This window comes from Lepisma saccharinum, unplaced genomic scaffold (assembly GCF_977018435.1).
Source record: "Lepisma saccharinum unplaced genomic scaffold, izLepSacc3.1 HAP1_SCAFFOLD_558, whole genome shotgun sequence".
Taxonomy (NCBI): domain Eukaryota; kingdom Metazoa; phylum Arthropoda; class Insecta; order Zygentoma; family Lepismatidae; genus Lepisma; species Lepisma saccharinum.
The window spans coordinates 115,084-134,728 of NW_028143235.1; the positions used below are offsets into that span (position 1 = coordinate 115,084).

General features: G+C 38.4%; 1 protein-coding gene across 1 annotated transcript in view; it reads right to left on the bottom strand.

The window, feature by feature from the left end:
* Positions 1 to 726: 726 nt before the first annotated feature.
* LOC145983024 (uncharacterized) overlaps positions 727 to 19,645 on the bottom strand; it is a 41,706-nt gene continuing 22,787 nt past the window's right edge. The window contains exon 2 of the mRNA XM_083116307.1: positions 727 to 2,128. Within this exon, the coding sequence (XP_082972433.1) occupies positions 1,246 to 2,128 (883 nt within the window). The 3' untranslated portion in view covers positions 727 to 1,245. The remainder of the gene's footprint in view (positions 2,129 to 19,645) is intronic.

Below are 19,645 nucleotides of genomic sequence, written 5' to 3' on the forward strand. Positions count from 1 at the left end.
GATGGTGGTTGGTCACCAATCCCATATGCTGGCTGTAATCTCAGGAGAAAGGTTATTATGCTTCCTCCAGGAGATTTGAACCAGTGCGTTTCCCATAGTCTGATGCCTTAGACCCAGAGTTGGAAGAAAGCCAGCTTTTTTGAACGGATGTTTTTTCCGATAAAAAGATAACAAGTGAGCATGTCCATGTTCAGATGTCATATTCAAACAATGAAAATTACCTATATTATATCATATTATTAGATTTGATTTGCATAATGTATACAAAACTACTCTAGTTATGTCAGTGTTTATATACTACGTAGATATATTTAATAAGCCTACTGAAATATGAAGTTAACACTAGGGGAAAACCATCCATTCAAAAAAGCCGGCATTTTTGCAACTACAGCTTGTGTCTATTTATGAATTCCATGTTGAAAGTTGTATTTTCCATTTAGATAAGTGTCTTTTTGCAGTAGAGAAGTGTGTTTTTGCAATAGAGATATAAATGAAAGCTGTGGAACAAGAAAAATGCAGCAAAGTAATTATTTTCATTGATTTGAAACCTTTTTGGGAAAAAACCCAATCCAACCAAAAAAGTTTTCTTCCTAAAAGCCATTTTTTTACGACCACTTCCAACTCTACTTAGACTGCACAGCCACGGTACGTGTCTTACCATCTTGATTATATTAAGTAAATACTGACAAAATATATTACTATTCAGATCTTTTCTTTGTCATGATTTACAATTTTTACAACTGGAAAAATTCCAGAAAAACATTATAACAGGAAACTTTACACACAGGAGTAGTTCATGGTACATATCAACAAGAATCATAACAATAAATGCACTGAAATAATAAGTTAGTCATCTCTTCACTGAATATTCATGAGTGAACTTACAAACATTTAAAACAACTGCTATACTTTTAAATAACATGAAAATAAATACACTGATTCTTATGTCAAGTTTAAACAGTTTACACGTAATTACTCATAGTAATTAATTTTTTGTCACAAAATTATATGTAGTGACATAAGGAAACTATGAGTCAAGTATATATATATATATATATTAAAAATGAATAAAGCTCTCACAGCCTTTAAACAAAAGTCAGTCTTGTTTTATCTTGTACAACACAACACACACATAAACCATCTTCAAAATACATAAGTTTAAAAAAAAAACTGTTGGCACATTCTTGCACAGCAATGCGAAAATAATACTGCTAGTAAAATCTGTATCACTTCCACAATATTATTTTAGTGTAAATTGTCAAATTGAAGAATTTGTTTCTTGTCTTTCAATAAAGGTTGTGATATTACACTTTCCTTCAACACTAAACTTTCAAAGGATGGATTATCGATATTTTTATCTTTATTCTCGTCTACTACCAAATGCTGGTTTGTTCCTGATGGGTCTACAACAGTGTCTTTTTTCAAGTATTCCCACACAGAAGACATGTAGAAAGTATCTTTAGTTGGTACAATTCTACTGTTGTTGGTAATGGCCATTTCTTCATCTCTGCAAAATGATGGTGAATTTGTGGATTTTCCATCTGAAGTGGAGGATTTTGCAGACTTCATTATTTTCATGAGAGTTCTTGTAATAAACCAGCCATTCATAAGTAGGAAGTACGTAAGTGTAAAGAAAAATAAGATGATTTCCCGTTCTGGCATGCTAAAAATGTTTCCGAACTTAAATGACAAACCAATAAGGGTTACCGGAAGGATTATCCTAAAAACTGCCATAATGGAACATGTTATGCCAGCTAGAACTTTTGTGAAAATAAATATGGCGTTTGGCGAATCAGGATCAAGAGTCTTAGCCAGATCGCACGTGAAGTCTGCTATTTCACATATCATGCCGACAGTCCCGAGGATGAGGTTGTAACCTGGATACCGAAGAAACAAGTAGCAGAAGAAGATCACAAAACGATGTGCAGCAGATGCGAAGTTCCTCTCTTGTACGAAAGCCAAGAAGCACGAATGAAGATGTTTTCCAGCATGGACGATAAACAGTGGTTCAAACACGGAAAGCAGATCTAATGATGGAAGCTTGTAGGAACTGCCGAGTAGATTCCAATTGAAGACTTGGAACAGAGTATACCAGCCAAGTGCTTGTGTGAGGAACAGGTACACCATTCTGCAAAAGTTAAAAGAAATGAAAAGTCAGTTAGATTTGTATGCCTAAAACCAGTAGAACCTACAAATATATAATAAAAAAATAAATTATAACCCAGAATATTGCATACCAAGTAGATTCACTAAGATTGCAAAACAGATTGGATTAAATCTGTATCGAAGTCTTATTGTATGATCTCAGTAGCAATAAAATATATTTATTTTTAATAATTCACAAGGTAAGAACTGAACTGTTAGTTTGAGAAATCTCATGTACAACTATAAATATGTGCTGTATATTGTCATTCATGCATGGCACTGTGGATAGAGAAATTTTATTTCAACATGACAACAGTGAAGATGATAGGATAATTTGATAGCTATGAGATGAAAAGTCAAATTGGTCAAGGAAAATTTGTAACAGAACTTACCAAACAAACAAAAATTAATTAAATGAAGGTAGAGCGTTGGTAAGATATGGAATAAACAAGGGAGATCTCCTGGAAACTGGAGACATAAGTTCTACAGTAAAACTACATTGTTCAAGTCCACATGAGGATAAAGTGGGCTACTCTCCTAGCAGCTCGGGAGAGTAGTGGCGCGAGTTTAAACCAGCCTTTAACCAGATTTATTGTCAAAAGGAAATATGTTTCACAGTGACGCCAACTTTTGAACAAACATTGGATGAGTTGAAATCGGACATTTGTTTTATAAGTTCATACACTTGCCATAATCCCTTACGCTCCATTACTTTCGTGATAATGGCATGACCATGGATAATGTAAAGAATATAGTAGAACACTGACAAATATATTGGAGACGCGCACTTTCGACGTGGCCTTTGGCCACGTCTCGTACGCTCGCCTACGTGGTTCGCTTTTTTAAGAAGTTTGGAACGTAACGTTACCTGTGTACGGGCTCTAATATTGTACAAATATTCAAAATGTTATTATCTATTTTCTTAATAATAAATTGAGTAAGTTATATCCGTTTCGAAATAGTTAAGTAGATGTTTTATACATATGAATTCAATAGCGACACTAAATTGGAAGAGCAACATTACTTCTGTTGACATTTTTAATGTAATTGAAAAATAATTGTTTTCCGTCATTCCCCTCAAATTCCTACCTCTCCTCTGTAATAAATTCTGACTCTCATATTTTGAAATTCGAAAAGTCCAGCATAATTCACTTTCAGTAGTTTTCGGGGTGAAAATAAACTTTCTTTAAGTTCCCTAGGAACGTCCGTTTCCATGGACAACAACAAGCATGACAAGCTGTTAATAATTGTTTGTTATTATGCATCTAAACATTTAGTTGAAACAACCACGATGTAGATAATATTTTCGCATTAAGTTTACCAATATATACGTAATTGTATTTGGGCTGAAACTCCTTATTATGTAGATGTCACCCTTGTTTGAGCCACTTTTTCAAAGCCAGGAGTTGATTCATCTGTGTGTTGTAGATCTGTGAGAAATATAATGTATCTCGACAATTAAGAATTGAAGGAAACAATGTGTGCTGCAAAAAAAATGCCCGTGGCAACGGTTGCTAAGGACGTGAGAAAAGGGCATTTTCACCCTTAAGGAAGGGCCGATTGAGAGATTTTTGAATTTTCTCGGCCTTTTGGGACGCTTTCATGGGGGGTCGTAATCGGGCATTTCTCGCCTCCGGGGCTTCCTTCTTGGAGAACATTTATGTCAGTGAGTGAGTGAGTGGTGGGATTGGGGCTATATATATATTGGATTAATTAATTATTACGAAGAGTAATTAAGAGTGAGATTTCTTCAGGTGTGTCTAGTTATGAAGCCACTTGTATTGTTATCCGCAAGGACTTTATTTGTAAAAATAACAACATTATGAGGTAAATTATTGGGTGTGCTCGAGCCCCACAATCATGGGCGTATTTAAGAGGGGGGGTTCAACGGATCCAACCCCCCCTTATGGTTCAATAAAATTACCAAATTACCTATTTTATCAGCTTGTTCATTAAAATTTCTTTGGACTTATTTTATTCTCCTCAATTCAAGACACATAGAACGGGATACGGATGGGAAAAAAATTACATAATTTCACACACTAGATGGGACTGTAGACCAAATGTCTGCAATTTCCTGATAATTTCAGAATTTCTGCGATAAGAAACTGCATTGGGACTGTCAAATCAGTTATATTTTTTTTCTTTCGAGTTCTCTTAAAGGAATTTGGTTTTTAAAAACGCAGTGCAAGAAAACCAGGAAAACACCGTAACATTCTCAAGTTGTTTGACACAAGATGAACAGAAAAGCATCAATACTAAGTAGCATGCGTGGCTTGTGGAATTGTATTCACATATAGAATTTACTTACAATTTTTACTAGTAGAAGAGAAATATCTCAGCAAGCTCGTTAGCAGTGCAAGATTATGTTGGGCACCTCAAAAGGGGTACTGTGAACATGTCAGTATTCTAAACGAGATATTAAAAAAAATTGCCCCCCACCCTAATCATGTGGATGTCCGTAGATTTTTTTCCACGGAGGGACTAGCAAGGGGCATATTACCCCGATACAATAGTGTTGCTCCCTCAAAAACACCACTTGAGTTTGAAATTATCTCATTCCCGCATCCCCATTATAATAATTAATGTAAATTACTGTAACTGAAATCAAATTATAGGTGTGATTTAGATTGGCATTCGTTTTCTAAGGGGAAGTGTGGCCATCCTTGTCCCCCTTCCAGATGTCCATTCCCCTTTATTATACTTTCACCTAGAAATTTATTGTAGAGGAATCATATTGCTGTTATTAAAAGATATTATATTTTCAAGCTGATGAAAGTTCAAACCAACTACGGGGGGGGGGGGGGGTGCAGTGGACGGAAATCAATTTGGGGGGGGGTCACACATTTAAGTAAAATGAAGCAAGGCTAGCCGAATCTAAGAGTAGCAGGACAAAAGGACACTCAAGATGGTATTAGTTTTTACGTCTTTCTTGCATTATTTCTTCCAGACGGCCAACAGAACCTACAGTGGGGCACAGGGGGGTAATTGCCACTCAATTTAAAATTTTATCGGGAGTTGGCCCTCGGCGCCAAACAATCTAAATTTAAAAAAATGTAAAGAGAATGCTATGGCGCCCCATGATTTCTTTTGCGACCTATTAAATCAATAATTTTTTCACTTTGCAATAATTTGGAATACAATTTTTTTTGCGCGCTTCGCTCGCATTTTACTTCTTTTCTGTACTGCATTGTAAATTACTAGGAAAAGAGAGAGAGAAAAATAATAACAATAAGAAGTTCAGACTTGTTGCTAAACAGTTTTGTCTTAAATGCAGGAACAATTGTTTGGAGGCCGCCCCCGTGGTGGAGTGGTTAGCACATCACGCTACGACGCCAGGGGTCCCAGGTTCGAATCCTAGTCTGGGCATGGATGTTTCTGCGTGTCCATTCATCAATTTCATCATTCATTCCCATCTTCGCAAATTAGACAAAAATGGCACAAAAGCGAAGTAAAATTAAACAAATCAATCAATCAATTGTTCGGAGGTAAAGGTTCGCACACATTTCAGAGACAATTTTTATCAATTTTGCTGCTGATTTGTTATGGGGAGGATGAATTGATTATGTAATGTATTTAATGCACAGTAAGGCTAATCGGGCCTGGACCTACAGTTTAAAGTGGGATCTGAAACACTATATGCCCCCTCTGGGTATCGAACCCGGGGACCCTTGATTACAAAGCGAAGACGCTACCACTGTGCCATCGGGGAGACTAATGTATTTAAATAATATGTGTAATATTATATATACACACACACACCCTCAATGTAATAAAACTAGAAGACTGAGATAAAATGAGGTTTTTCTTTCCAGACTGAACTTTTATCAAGGCTTTTGTCCCCCCATAATCAGAGGGTCTGCGTGCGCCTATGTCAATGATATACTACTTCGAAATAGATTTCTAATCATACCAAAAGTTGACCCTCCCCCCTTACGTGAACTATATATACGCCCATGCCCACAGGCCCATATAAATTAGCTCACATTGATGATGTTACATGGTAACCACAACCAGTGAAATCTATTTGAGCACCTCTCCCCCCCCCCCCCCGTATGCTAGCCAACAAAATAAGAAAAGACAGAAAAAAGGCTTCTCAGTACAAAAAGCTGAATTCTCCAAATGAAATACCCAATTTTTTAAATTCTAAACGCGAGAAACTTGCTTGTCCACTTAACACGCCAACGCAAAAAAAAAAGGAATGACGCTGACGCTTGTCCTGCCACTTCCAGCTGGTGCCGCTAAGGGGGAGCGGTCGTGTCTCCTAGCCTGCCCGCGAAGTATGACGCAGTTGATTACATCACTACATAACATTCGCCGAAGGATGGAAACACTTCGGATGGAATTTTCGTAGAGGCTGAACCTTTTGTGGGCTGACGTCCGCTTCGGTTGACGCAAACTCTTCACGTGTTTGGGCGATACTAGATAACAAGTGACTGACGTCATTAATTGAACCTTACTGTTTACACTTCTTTATTTTGAACGGCTTATTGGTGAATTAAGTTGAATTTGTATCTTGAGCGCGTGCCTGTTAGCAGAAGGAAAGGATAGCTGCTGTGTGATCTCAAAGGAGACATTTGACTGACGCACATGTGTGTGCAGGAGCATCCACATCTAACGGGACTAACACGTGCGACCACAGATGGCCGGCCTCGTTTTAAAAAAATGAGAAATGTATTGAATAAATAAATTTATCATAATTTTGATTCATTCATCCGTGTGCTTAGTAGCATGCTTTCAATTTTATTTCGGGGAAGGGCTAAATATATTTTTTTTCAATATTCATAATATCAACACAGTGAAAATATTCAGTCAACAACTCTCAAATGATAACCTTATTTGTTTTTTTGTTTCGAAGATATTTGTGAGGCCTGGAGCCCCCTTAAAACGCCACTGGTTAACTATTTCTGTGAGCAGAAAAAAAATACAGAAAATATGACGGACAAGGTGGTGCAGTTTTTCGTGTATTATAACTTTTTCCTCCGTTTTGATTTTGTCAGTGACGAAATTTAATATGGAATGATATGTATTTATACCACGCAAGTATCAATATCACTAACAGAGGCGAGGCGTCCGGTCATCGGGAGATGCGGCGATGACAAAGCAAAATTTTAAAAATATTGCTTTTTAAATATTTTAGAGAAAAGGTAAAAAATAAGTCAGAATATTCGTGTCTTTGCGCGAAATTAGTCACGTGACGACATGAAACAGCTAGAAATACGCAAAGAGATTCGCTAAGTTTAGCGCATCAGTGAGTGCAATGGTGTCAGGCGGGCCAAGTCATCGCAGTAGGTCTGCGAATCCAAGGTCCTTCGACCACTTTTCCCCCGCTCTTGAAGGTCTGGTCATAAAAGACCTTTTTTCAGCTCCCTTGTTTAAAAACACTGCAAGGTTTTTGTGACATCAAGATGAAACTTCTCAGAATGTCCAGCAGTGTAAAGTATGCAACGCTTTTGATCTTTTTTAATGAAAACACATATTGAAGAGCATCGCAACACAACTTACACAAAATATATGAATTTGCATAAAAAAATATAAGTAAGCAAAAGCATAAATTTCCCCACGGTTAGTGCTAGAAAGAACTGAAAAAAAGCAGTTCTGGAACCATTGTGTTTTCTTCATAGTATTTCTTCTTTTAATTTTTTTGAATCCTGCGGTTCAAATATCGATTTCGGAAAAAAATGTTCTTGCTTTACGAAACACTAAGTATATCCTGTTGTTTTGTGTTTACTTCACACGTCATGTACGAAAACTGTTATAATCATTACCAATGTAGGAATGTCACCACCCCCCCCCCCCCCCCGGCCGGTTGAATGATTCACCTTGACGTTTGGCAAGTCTTGCGATGACTACGTAAAAATGTCACGCTTCGCCACTGATCACTAAGTGGAAATAGTCTTTCTGTGACTCGAAGTAAGTCGTAATAATTAAAGCAAAAAGGTCCTCCTCCACGACCGTGCGATCTAAGGTGCTCTGCTTTCAGCTCCGACTGCGGGACGGCATGAGTTCGAGTCCGCCTGGGTTCTCGGCCTGTGTATAGGACCGGTGGCAACCCATCACCGGGAGAAAATTGGGTAACTACTGAAATCTCCTATAACGGCTGAAGGTTCGACGTGCTGACCCCACGTCATCTCATTACCGGTTGAAGAACTCCACACCTCTAGGTAGGATTGTAGGAGGGAGACTGGCAGTCGGGAGATAGGCCAGCTGTCGGTCGAGCCATGGATTATTATTATTATTAATTAGCAAAAAAAAAAAAAAAAAAAATGACGACATTTTGATGATAATAAAGTGTCTGTACAGTGCATTTTTAAGTGAAATCATGTGACTGACTTCTTTGAACATTTTTCTCGTAACTTCTACGAAATCCCCCTATGGACAGGCGGCGTCCTGTTAAATTGATATTTCTTGACACTTCGCGAAGAAAATCTAAAAAAGAAACATATGATACGATTTGTTCCCGATGATGCAGGGGCGCGCGCCACTTTCTTGTGTGCCTAACCACCGGTTAGCTATCAAATATTTGGGTGAGCAACATCTAGAATTTTATTAACCAATAATTGAATGTTTAAATATTGAAGGAAAAAAATAAGCATACACAAATATTGCATTGAAAAATGACTTAATTTTACGTTCGATTACATTTCACGTAATTATTATTTATGTAGTAATAATTAAAAATTGTAACCTATTAATCTGCGAACTTTGTCTTCGCAAGAAAAATTCTGTCTTGCTACAGTTGAGACAAAAGTTTTGCTCTGGAGGAGAGTACGCACTTGAGATAAAATGGATATAGTTTTTCCTACAGATTACTTATCTGCTCGTAGAGTTTGCTGTTTGTAGGCGAATATTAAGAAGGCGAACTAGAAGAATAACATTTGACCCAAGCGGAAAGGAGAGGGATATTCTTTGCAAATTCTAAACTCGCCTGGCGTAGAATTCTCTAGCTACGACTCAAGTATCCATCTTCTTACTATTCTGCATGTTTATTATCTTTGTTTTATACAATGCGAGCTTCAGGAATTAAAGACTAAAATTGGTAAACGCTGCAAGTGCCACAATAATTCAAACACCGTTTTCCACGTTAAACTGTGAAATGTGCCATGCTTTATAATGTGGTAAACGTGAAATGTGGCTGGTAGCCCTCTAAGTAGTTCAAAGGGCGTGTAAAGAGGTCACGAGTGTGCACGTTCTTACGGGCTGATGTGCGGAACGATGCGATTTCCCAACACTTTCGCTTTTGGCACTTACAACGTTTACCACTTTTAGTCCTCAATTGTAACAAAACGGCAAACAAACTGCAGCACAAGGACACGCAAAAAACCCATTTCTTAAAAACACGCAGAATGCAATAAAAAAAATGAAAATAGTCATGGACAACTTGTCGAGCAATACATGTGCATCCTACCGCACGTACAGTAGGATCCATGAGTATTACCGTGCAAATTGGCCATCACCATGTTCGTGCACTTCATTTGACCCAATAAGAGCTTCATGAATTAAAATAAAACTCTGAACAAGCTGTTGACAAGTTCTGCACCAGTATACATAAAAATCCATCACCTAACAACACATAGGATGTAAGACAAAAAATAATGAAAATAGTCATGGGCAATTTGCATGGTAATACATCTTGGATCCCACTGTACATCTTGATTGTCGTGTAGTTACTTCTGCATCTTCCACCAAGTGAAACTTAATTTTTTGCTTCTCAACTAAGCAAGTGCATTGAATAACCTACTTGCTTTCGTTTCAATTTTTTAAGATATTTTAATATTTGTCAAAGTCGCTTTGTGCACGTTCACGTTATTCGGTATTTCAAGTTTATTGTGTACTGGTAACAGGGAGTACGACGGGGCGTGTCTCCCACGCCCCCCTTGGCTGTAGTGACTGCGGCAAAACTTGGATCCTGTTTCACTTTGATGTCTTTTCCTTTTGAAGCCCTGCGATTTCAGTTGATGATGTCACTAGTTGAGGTCAGTGCCCACATCGCGAGCTCGATGCAACTTGCTGGGCTGCCTTCTTCTTTTTCTAATTATGCATTGCAACTTCGCTGGACGCTCTTCAATCTGTGGGAGTTTGTTTTTCGAGCAAACAGTACACAGTATGAAGTGGGTTTGGATTCGAGCTTTTGTCTTCGTAAATTAGAAAGATGAAAGGTTGGTGTTGTCTCGAAGTATTAATACAACGACAGTAAAATATGCCATTAAGTACAGACTAATTTGTTTGTTTCCTTCAGCAACTCTTGATGCATTGTCTACACATAATCTACCCGTTGTTTAAATTAGCATAGCGTACGTAGGTACAGTGGGATGCACAAGTATTGCTCTGTCTATGACTATTTTCATTGAATTTTAGCTTGCATCCTGCGTGTTTTTAACGAATGGATTTTCACGTATGCTGGTGAAGAAGTTGTCACAGTTTGTTTGGCGCTTTCTTTCAATTCTTGAAGCTCTCATTGCCTAAAACAAAGAAAATAAACGTGATGATGGACAATTTGCGTTGCAAATGGCAATTCTTGGCAAAATTTGTGATTTAAAAAAAATAAACCAATAAAACGTTTTTATGTTTTAAACGGTGCTTTAATCAAGAACAGAAAAACATGTTCTAAACACAAAACGTTTAAAATATAGTCAAGAAGCCTTTCTAAGAAGAATGGTTGGAAACGAATCTGTTAATCATCCAAGGAAGGGGGGTGTTACTAGTTACAAAGTAAATACTTGACTAATTTCTTAAAATACCGTTGAGGAAAATTGCCACCGTCCTCTTGGCAGTCCCACTTCGGCCCTGGTGATAGCTACTCTGTTTTCATATTACATTTTATCGTGAATGCAACAAAATACATTGACATTAAAAACAATGTGCGTTAAGTGCGGAACAAAATTGTTTCATCTATGTCCTATTTAATTACAATATACAATTGTATTTATTAAACACTTGAAACAACAACGCCTAGTATGTATACTTCAGCATCAACATAATTAAATTCCTTATAACAACATGTAGAATTAAACGTAGCCCCCCCCCCACACAACTAATGACGAAAATGTTTTATATAACGAGGGTGGCATTTCCCCCTCTGGTTGCAAAATTTTATGCTATGCAACGGGGGAGGAGATACTTCGAAAGAAGTTCCGACAAATCCGACATAACAAGTCAAATACCAAAGCTCAATATTGTGCAACATATTTGTGTTACTGAACTAACAAACAATTTAATACCTTCACATAAGAAGGAAAACAGGAGGATTACTGCTTTCCAGGAAAGATTCGCAAAGGAAAAGATGCAAAACAATTTTCCCCGCCCACCAGCAATTTGCACGGTGTCCAAAGTCTTGTGCGCACGTGCGACAATGATGTGTTGATGTGCTCATCTGCATATTCTCATCTTCACGTCTCTCTGCGTGCGCCGTATTGGAAACGTAGGCGACGAGGAAATATTTCAAGTTTCGACTTTTCCTGCTTCCAGTAGCAACTAAAGAGCGGAGAAAATGAACAAAATCTTTATTGCGTGGTGACATTACGCCGTGATGGACATTTTGTCAGAAACCTTTTTCTTTTATGTACAATTTGTATTTTTCGCATAGTGGACAGACCGCAATGATGCTCCTGGGGAAAAGCCAGTAGAATCCTCTGTGAGACTGTGTTGTATGCTGTTCATGTGTGTTTGTCCTTTCATAAGTTTTATCTTTTATTACCATTCATCCTCTTATTCGCGATTAGCCAAAAGTAGCAGAAAAGTGAAGTATCATAAATGAAATCAATCTTCTTGCAAAATCCCCTTCATTTCATTTTCGTAATTTATGTTTTTCAAATATTCTCCCAAATAATTCCGATTTATAAAATCATGGCAACCCACCATGATCGCCCATAGATAGGGAGGGATCAAAGGAAGCCACTTGAATGTAAAAATACCTGCTTGCATTCTCCCTTTCTTTTCTTGTGTATTCTTCCTCGTTTTCCCATTCTTTTCTTTTCTAAAGTCTTCGTTCTTCCTGTTTCCCCACTCTTCCCGATGATTTACTTTCCTATATTTTCTCTCGTTTTTCTTTATTCTCTCTCTCTCTCTCTCTCTCTCTCTCTCTCTCTCTCTCTCTCTCTCTCTCTCTCTCTCTCTCTCTCTCTCTCTCTCTCTCTCTCTCTCTCTCTCTCCCTGTCTCTCAGAATCCCATCTCTTTTATTTTCCTTTGTCTCTGTATTTGGCGTCTTTGGTTTTTTCTTTCTCTCATTCTATATTGTTTCTTTCATATGTTTTCTTCTCTCCCCCTCTCTTCTTTTTCTTGAGATCAATGTAGTGACACAACTTTATAGTCCCCCCCCTAAAATATTCTGTCTTCGTAGCCGCCCGCTCAGTGGTGTTTTCACAATAGCCACCGAAGGTTCCGGGTTCGATTCCAAGTCTGAGCATGGTCATTCCTTCGTGAATACTCCTTCGCCAATTACATCTAATCACCAGAAGTGGCAGAAAGAGTGACGCAACATTAGAAAAATACATACGAATACCACTCTGTAGTGAGATTATACATGTGTAATTAATCACAGCTGTCAATAAAGACAAGCAAATATATTAGGCTACAAAGTTGTATTCCTGTCGGAACAACTTGTTGGTTGAAGTCAATTTCCGAAGCTTATCAAACATGTTATGTTCAAGAAACATTGTGTTGTAAAGCAAGCAACCTGTCAACCATAAAGTGAATGTGTACAGCCGACATCTAACTAGCTATTGCTATTATCGTTTTGTTGACATTCAATTACAAAAGTTGCTCATGAGCTCGTCTTCCCCTTGTACAGTGGGATCCATGAGTATTACCGCGCAAATCGTTCATGACTATTTTTATTAATGTTTCTCATACATCCTATGTGTTTTTAAGCGATGGATTTTTATGTATGCTGGTGCAGAAATTATCAACATCTTGTTTTGAGTTTTCTTTTAATTCTTGAAGCTCCTATTGGGTCAAATAAAGTGCACGAACATGGCGATGGACAATTTGCACGATAATACTCATGGATCCCACTACTGAACAAGTTACCAGATGTGCAAGAGTTCAAGATCCCCAACGTGATGCTCAGAACGTGTCCTTCGGTTTACGACTTTGCAGTTAACCTTTACGGCTATTTTTGATGCTTCCTCTGTTTGAACAACACGTTTACACACGCTTTCTTTTTACAGCCTTTCAGTTGCAAAGCTTCTGTTTGCTCTCGGATAATCTTGAGTGAATGAATAAACATAGTTTTCGTTACACAACGCTGCAAAATACGTTTTAAAAAAGAGGCAAGCAAGTTACAAGAACGTTCAGCGTAAGGTTGGTTAGGTAACAATTACAAGCCCGTTTTGACACCCTGGCAGAAATTGGGGTAATGTTTTCTTGCGTATTTGAGCAGAGAAAAAAGAATAGTCGTGTTCCAGATTTCCTCGACGGCAGTGGCGGCGATTAGAGGGGTGCTCCCCCCCACTTTTTGCCACTTTTGCTCCCGCACTATGCTAAACCTTATCTACCAAGGGGAAATAAACTGTCCTTGCCCCCCTGCTCCCAGTTTTGGAACCCAATCTACGCTACTGCTCGCGAGTATGGATAATGTCCAACCGGTATTTATACGCTGCCATAAAATCTATTTTGGCACATCACAGTTGCCGGAAGGATTGTTCAGCACAATATATATTCTTGTGTGTCTTTAGTTTCTCGTGTATGCTACTAGTTGGCGCCTCGGTGTCCGTAACGTCAGAACTTCGTTTTGGGTGGGATGAAAGTTGGACGAAATATTTTCTAGTGTCTGCTTTGGTAGTCATCACTAGACCTCGATTTTTAGGTTCTAAAAGGTATGCTTTTAGGTTCTTAAAATAGGCTCTAAAAAATTCTAAAATAGGTTGAAAAAACCTAAAATAGGTTTTAAAAATCTTAAAATAGGTCCTAAAATCTAAAATTAGGCTCTAAAAATCCTGAAGTTGGTTCAAAAAAACTTAAAATAGTTCAAAATTCCTGAAAAATGCTGATTAGGTATAGTCACCGGCAATGAAAATAGGACACCTATATCCTGAAATACGCACTATCTTGCATATGTGCGTATTATGTGTGTTGCCTAACCCTACGACCATGGCAGAACTTACCATTGGAAATTTGCTATTAAAATTCACTCTTCGCCGTATAGTTATGCAACAATCTTTTTTCATGTCATCCACAGTCAAACTCCGCAAATTTTCCTGTGAGGATCATCTTATATGCTGAAAATAATATTTCAACAAAAACATAGTCAGTGGTGCAAACTTCAATGCCGAGATGTTACTTTGCAAGGCGTGAATGCCACAAAGCACCAAAGTGACTTGAAAGTGAGCAAGACCACACAGATCAGACCACTTTGGATTGTACAGGTAACACTGGCACCAGACATTTTGCTTTGTTTAGAGCTTTGAAAAATCACCATGCACTTGGAGGAAGGGAAATCGACAGAGAGTACGTTTCAAACACGTTCGTCATTGAATTTTTTCGTTACCAAACAAAGCAAATGCCTCTGTGACATACAAATCCTGTAAAACCTTTAAAAATATATAAAAATCTAAAAATAGGCTTGATTTAGGCACATAAACCTAAAATAGGTTCTAACAAGCTAAATAGGTTTTTAGCCACTATAAAACTTCCATTAGTTGTTGCGTTTTTTAACGAAACGCTGACATAACTTATTACTTCTTACATACCTGTAAAGGAAAAAATAGGTTAAAATGACTATTTTTAATATCCTCTCTCTCTCGCCCTATTTCCCTCTGTTATTCTAACTAACTAACTAACTAACTAACTCTCTAGCCTTCTTAAACCCGAAGGTTCATGGCTGGAGCAACACAGGCCTTCAATCTGTCCCTATCTTGAGCAACATCTATATACTCTTTTCCATCCCTACCGATTTCCCTTAGGTAGATCTCGACGTTGTCCCTCCATCTTCGTCTTGGCCTTCCTACTGGTCTCTTACCATCAGGTTTCCCAACAAGAATCCTGTAAACTCCTCTTTCCTCTCCCATTCGTGCCACATGGCCTGCCCACCTAAGTCTTCTTGATTTAATTATTCTAATAATATCTGGACATGAATACAAATTATGTAGTTCTAAATTATGTAACCTTCTCCACTCACCTGTCTCCTCATCCCTTTTAGGTCCAAATATTTTCGTAAGGATCTTATTTTCAAATACTCTCAATTTATGTTCCCCTTTCAATGTAAGGGACCAAGTTTCACACCCATATAATACTACAGGCAAAATTACTGTTTTGTATATTTTAACTTTTAGTTTCTTAGATATTAAACGAGAAGACAAAAGTTTATGAAGAGAGAAGTAACATGCATTTCCTGAATTAAGCCTACTTTTTATTTCCTCTTTAATATAATTTTCATTTGTTAATATTACTCCTAAGTATTTGAATTTGGAAACTGGTTCAAACGAGTTGTTATCAATAATTAGATTTTGATTATTACCTAACACTTGGTTTCGGCCTGTAAGCATATATTTAGTTTTCTCTTTGTTAACTTCTAAACCTATCTCTTTAGCAGTTTTGAAAAATATTTTAGCATTATTCTCAATTGTATTCACATCATCCCCCAGTAAGTCTACATCATCTGCATATGCTAACAACTGAGTCACACCATTTAATTTTAGTCCTTCTTTAGTTTCTTTTACCTTCCTTACAGCATATTCTAAGGCAAAATTAAAGAGCAATGGAGATAATGCATCTCCTTGTTTTATTCTACATTTCCTTTTCCTTTCTTCGTTTCTGCTCTCTCTCTTACTATAGTTCTCTATTTTCCTTCCCTCTCTCTTTATATTTAACTCTTTTTATTCTAATTGTTATATTTTTTTATATTTCTAGTGTAGGCTATTCAGGTGAGCAAATAATATTTCACGGTGGGCCACAGCCCACTCTCACCTACCAGTGACGTCGCCATGTCTGTAGACAATTGACGTGTTGTGTTGGTTTCAGTTGGAAGTTTTCTCTTGATATTCTAAATATTCTTCCACGAATACAACTCTAACCTTGCAATGAAATAAATTAAAGCACAATAACACAAGTACTACCAAAACCTTGCGTTTGGCGTTATTCCCTTCCAAACAATTTCCAGGAATGTAGGCTTCGCCAAAGTTAATAGCGTCCTGAAATACGGTCTCAGCTCGAAAGCGAGCTGATGTGATTGTTTTCCTTTTGACTTGTAGGTTAAGCATAACGCCTTGAGGAAACTCCGTTACACTTTCTTTTTTCAGTTTTTCGACTTTGCACATTTTCTGGCCAATATCGAGGTCTCCTTTGATCAACCTATTTTTCTTCTTTCCACCAATCTACTGTATTTCTTCTTTTTTGTAAGAACTGAACGATGGAAAAATATCCTGCATTACGAAATTCGTTCGTACACTACTGCAGCGAGTTTGTGATTGGTTTGCTGTGTTTTGTTCCAGCATGCATTTCGAGGAAAAAAAAGAAAGTATCTGCCACCCGGTTTTGATCTGGAGGCGTGTTCTACTTTAAAAGTAGACAATCTATTTCTTAGATTTTTATATCTTCACTTTTCTATCGTAATACGTAGTACAATCACAAGCAGAAATAAGTTGTTGTATGCTACCGTAACCTATGAATCAAAATTGGCATGCGTCAGCACTTAAGACTATTTGAACGCGCCACGTTACGAAACGTGAGTGCGGTGGTCTGTGACGGATGAACGTGCCTCTGTCGAAGTGATATTCTCTTTTATTTCAGATATCGCGTTTTCCGGAGACGATCACCATTTACTTCTATTTTGATTGACGATTTTATTACAAGTTTTAAATGTGTATCAGAGGGCGAACTCTCATTGCAAACACGAACGCCTTATATAGAGACTATAAAAATGTTCTGTGGACTAAAGTCTCAACACACATACGCAAAACGCTGACTCTATAGACACGCTCTACAAAATAAACACACGTCAGCCCCACTGGCGGATCCAGATAATCATGATATTCGTGGGCACCCATTATGACATCATGTTGACGTGGCATCTCAAGATGAAAGCAGCCACTGAGAGAGGGGGGGGAGAGAAATGACGAAGCGAAATGGGCAGAGAGAAGGAAGAAAAGAGGAGAGAGAATAATACAAGAAGAGAGAAATAGAAAATAACAGAAATGATTTAGTACAAATGAATCAAGCAAGAAGAAGCCAGCCCCCGTGGCACATCGCGCTACGACGCCAGGGGTCCCGGGTTCGAATCCCGGCCTGGGCATGGATGTTTGTGAGTGTCCATTCATCAATTTCATCACATCATCACTCATCCCCATCTTCGCAAATTAGCCAAAAGTGGTACAAAACGCGAAGTAAAATAAAGCAAATCAAAACAAAAATCGAGCAAGAAGAATAAGATTCTGAGACGGAAAAAGAACCTCAAAAGCTAGGAAAAAATCTACACCAAGTGAAGAGGACTACATATAAAAGGAGATGAGAACAAAATATTCTTTTCTTATTTTGTGAGGAGGGGGTCACTTCTTTCTGGCACCCATGACGGTGTTATTCTAAATGCTGAAAAAATAATCTTTCAAGAACGTCTTCGGTAGAAATTTATTCGCTGTTGTCTCCATATTTGTAAGAGAAAATATACGAACAATTACAAATATCTGTGTATCAACGAAGACAGTTCATGATTCGCGAATTATTTAGGAGAGAATCAGTAAACAGATGTAATTTTTCAGAAATATGAGCGCGGTTCTTCAAAGGGAGAAATAATTTTCGGAAAAAATAGCTTCTGAGACCCAACAGTAGAACACTATACCCGGTTCTGAATACTCATTTGGGGCTCGAATCATCATTTGGGGCTCGTCGTAGCCTTTTATGATGTATATTTTGAGGACAGAGTTGGCAACACTGTGGGCCCTTATTGTAGCCTTTTATGAGGGGGGCCCATTGCTCTCTGTTTACATCTGGCAACACTGCCGTAGATCCTCTGACAGTGTTGTTAACCTACTGGGTTCACTGTAAACTTTCAAAGGACCTGAGGGGCCCATGTACCTTTTATCGGCAACACTGTTGGGGGCCTAGTGTTGGCGACCTGTGGGCTACTGTAGCCTTTTATGAGGGGGTTTATTGTTTTTTTTTTTATATTTGGCAACTCTATTGGATCTCCTTTGAGGGGGTTTTGCCAACCCATCCGAAGACTATATTTCACTGGCTAAGCTAACCTACAAATAGGAATTGGCAACACTGACGAGGCTCGTTATTTGAGGCTCGTTAGTGTTGCCAACTCACTCTACAAAAATTCTACTATATGATATTTTGAAGCTTTTCACGGTGTATGTTAACCTCACAAGCAGTGTTGCCAACTCGGGGCGAGGCGTAGTTTTTTATAGTGTATGTTAACCCCACCAGCAGTGTTTCCAACTCGTCGTAGCTTTTCACGGTGTATAATTTTTAGCTTTGTGTGTGTGTGTGAGTGTACGTGTGCCCGAACAAAACGTAGCCTTTCACGATGTGTTTTTGATAATGTATGTTAACCTCACTGGCAGTGTTGCCAACTCGCTCTACAAAACACTAAACTCGCTGAAATTGACTTGCTCGAAATCGAATCGCTAAATATAAAATAAAATAACAATGCCTATGAACCTGTTTGGCTTCAGGAAGCAGGCTATGGAGGCATCCGCCCAAAGCGCACCGTCGCCACCTGCAAGCTGGGACCTGTTACCCTCCCTATTATCTAAACTCAACGGTTTGTTGATTATACACTTGAATAGCATCCTGACCCAGTACGACGAGGATGTGGGCAAGACTTTCTACATATTCAACAACAACTTGAATTATTACCAATTCCCCATCTCCGGCAAACTGCAGTTTGACATGAATCCCGAGAATAAAGGAGAGGCCAAAATTTCCTCCGGCAAGAACATCTATCGCATCAAACACGATAGGATGAACAGTACCACCACGTACGATGTATCTGCTGGCGATCGCCTGTACATAGAGCTCTTGGACGACTACGACAAACTCATCCCTCTTTTCATAGAAATGAAAATTAGCTATCCTATAATAAATAACAATAATGCCTAACGATATTTTTGGCCATACGAAACGCGACGACCATGGCGACGAGCTTCTCATGCTCGACGTCAGGGTCAAGAAGCTGCGAAGCGATCTGCAGGCCCTCCAGTCCACGCTCAACTCCAGCCTCCAGTCCGAGATAGCCAGCTTGCAGTCTCAGTGCTTGGACCCTGTACTCAAGATTGATGCAGAGCTAAAATCGCTGCTGCAAAAATACACCGACCTCGCGTCGATAGACAATCTCGACAAGCTGGCACTGAGTGTGGGCAATCTGCAGAACGAACTTCTGAAGCTGCAACAAACGCAAACCTCAGACGTTGAACAGCTGAAACAACGCTTGCAGGATCAAACAAGCAACATCCAGACCGAACTGCAAACTATCATCCAAAGCATTAAAACACAAGACGACTACGATCGCGTGAACGCTAGTATTGCTAAATTACGCGAACAGTTTCAATCTTTCGAAAT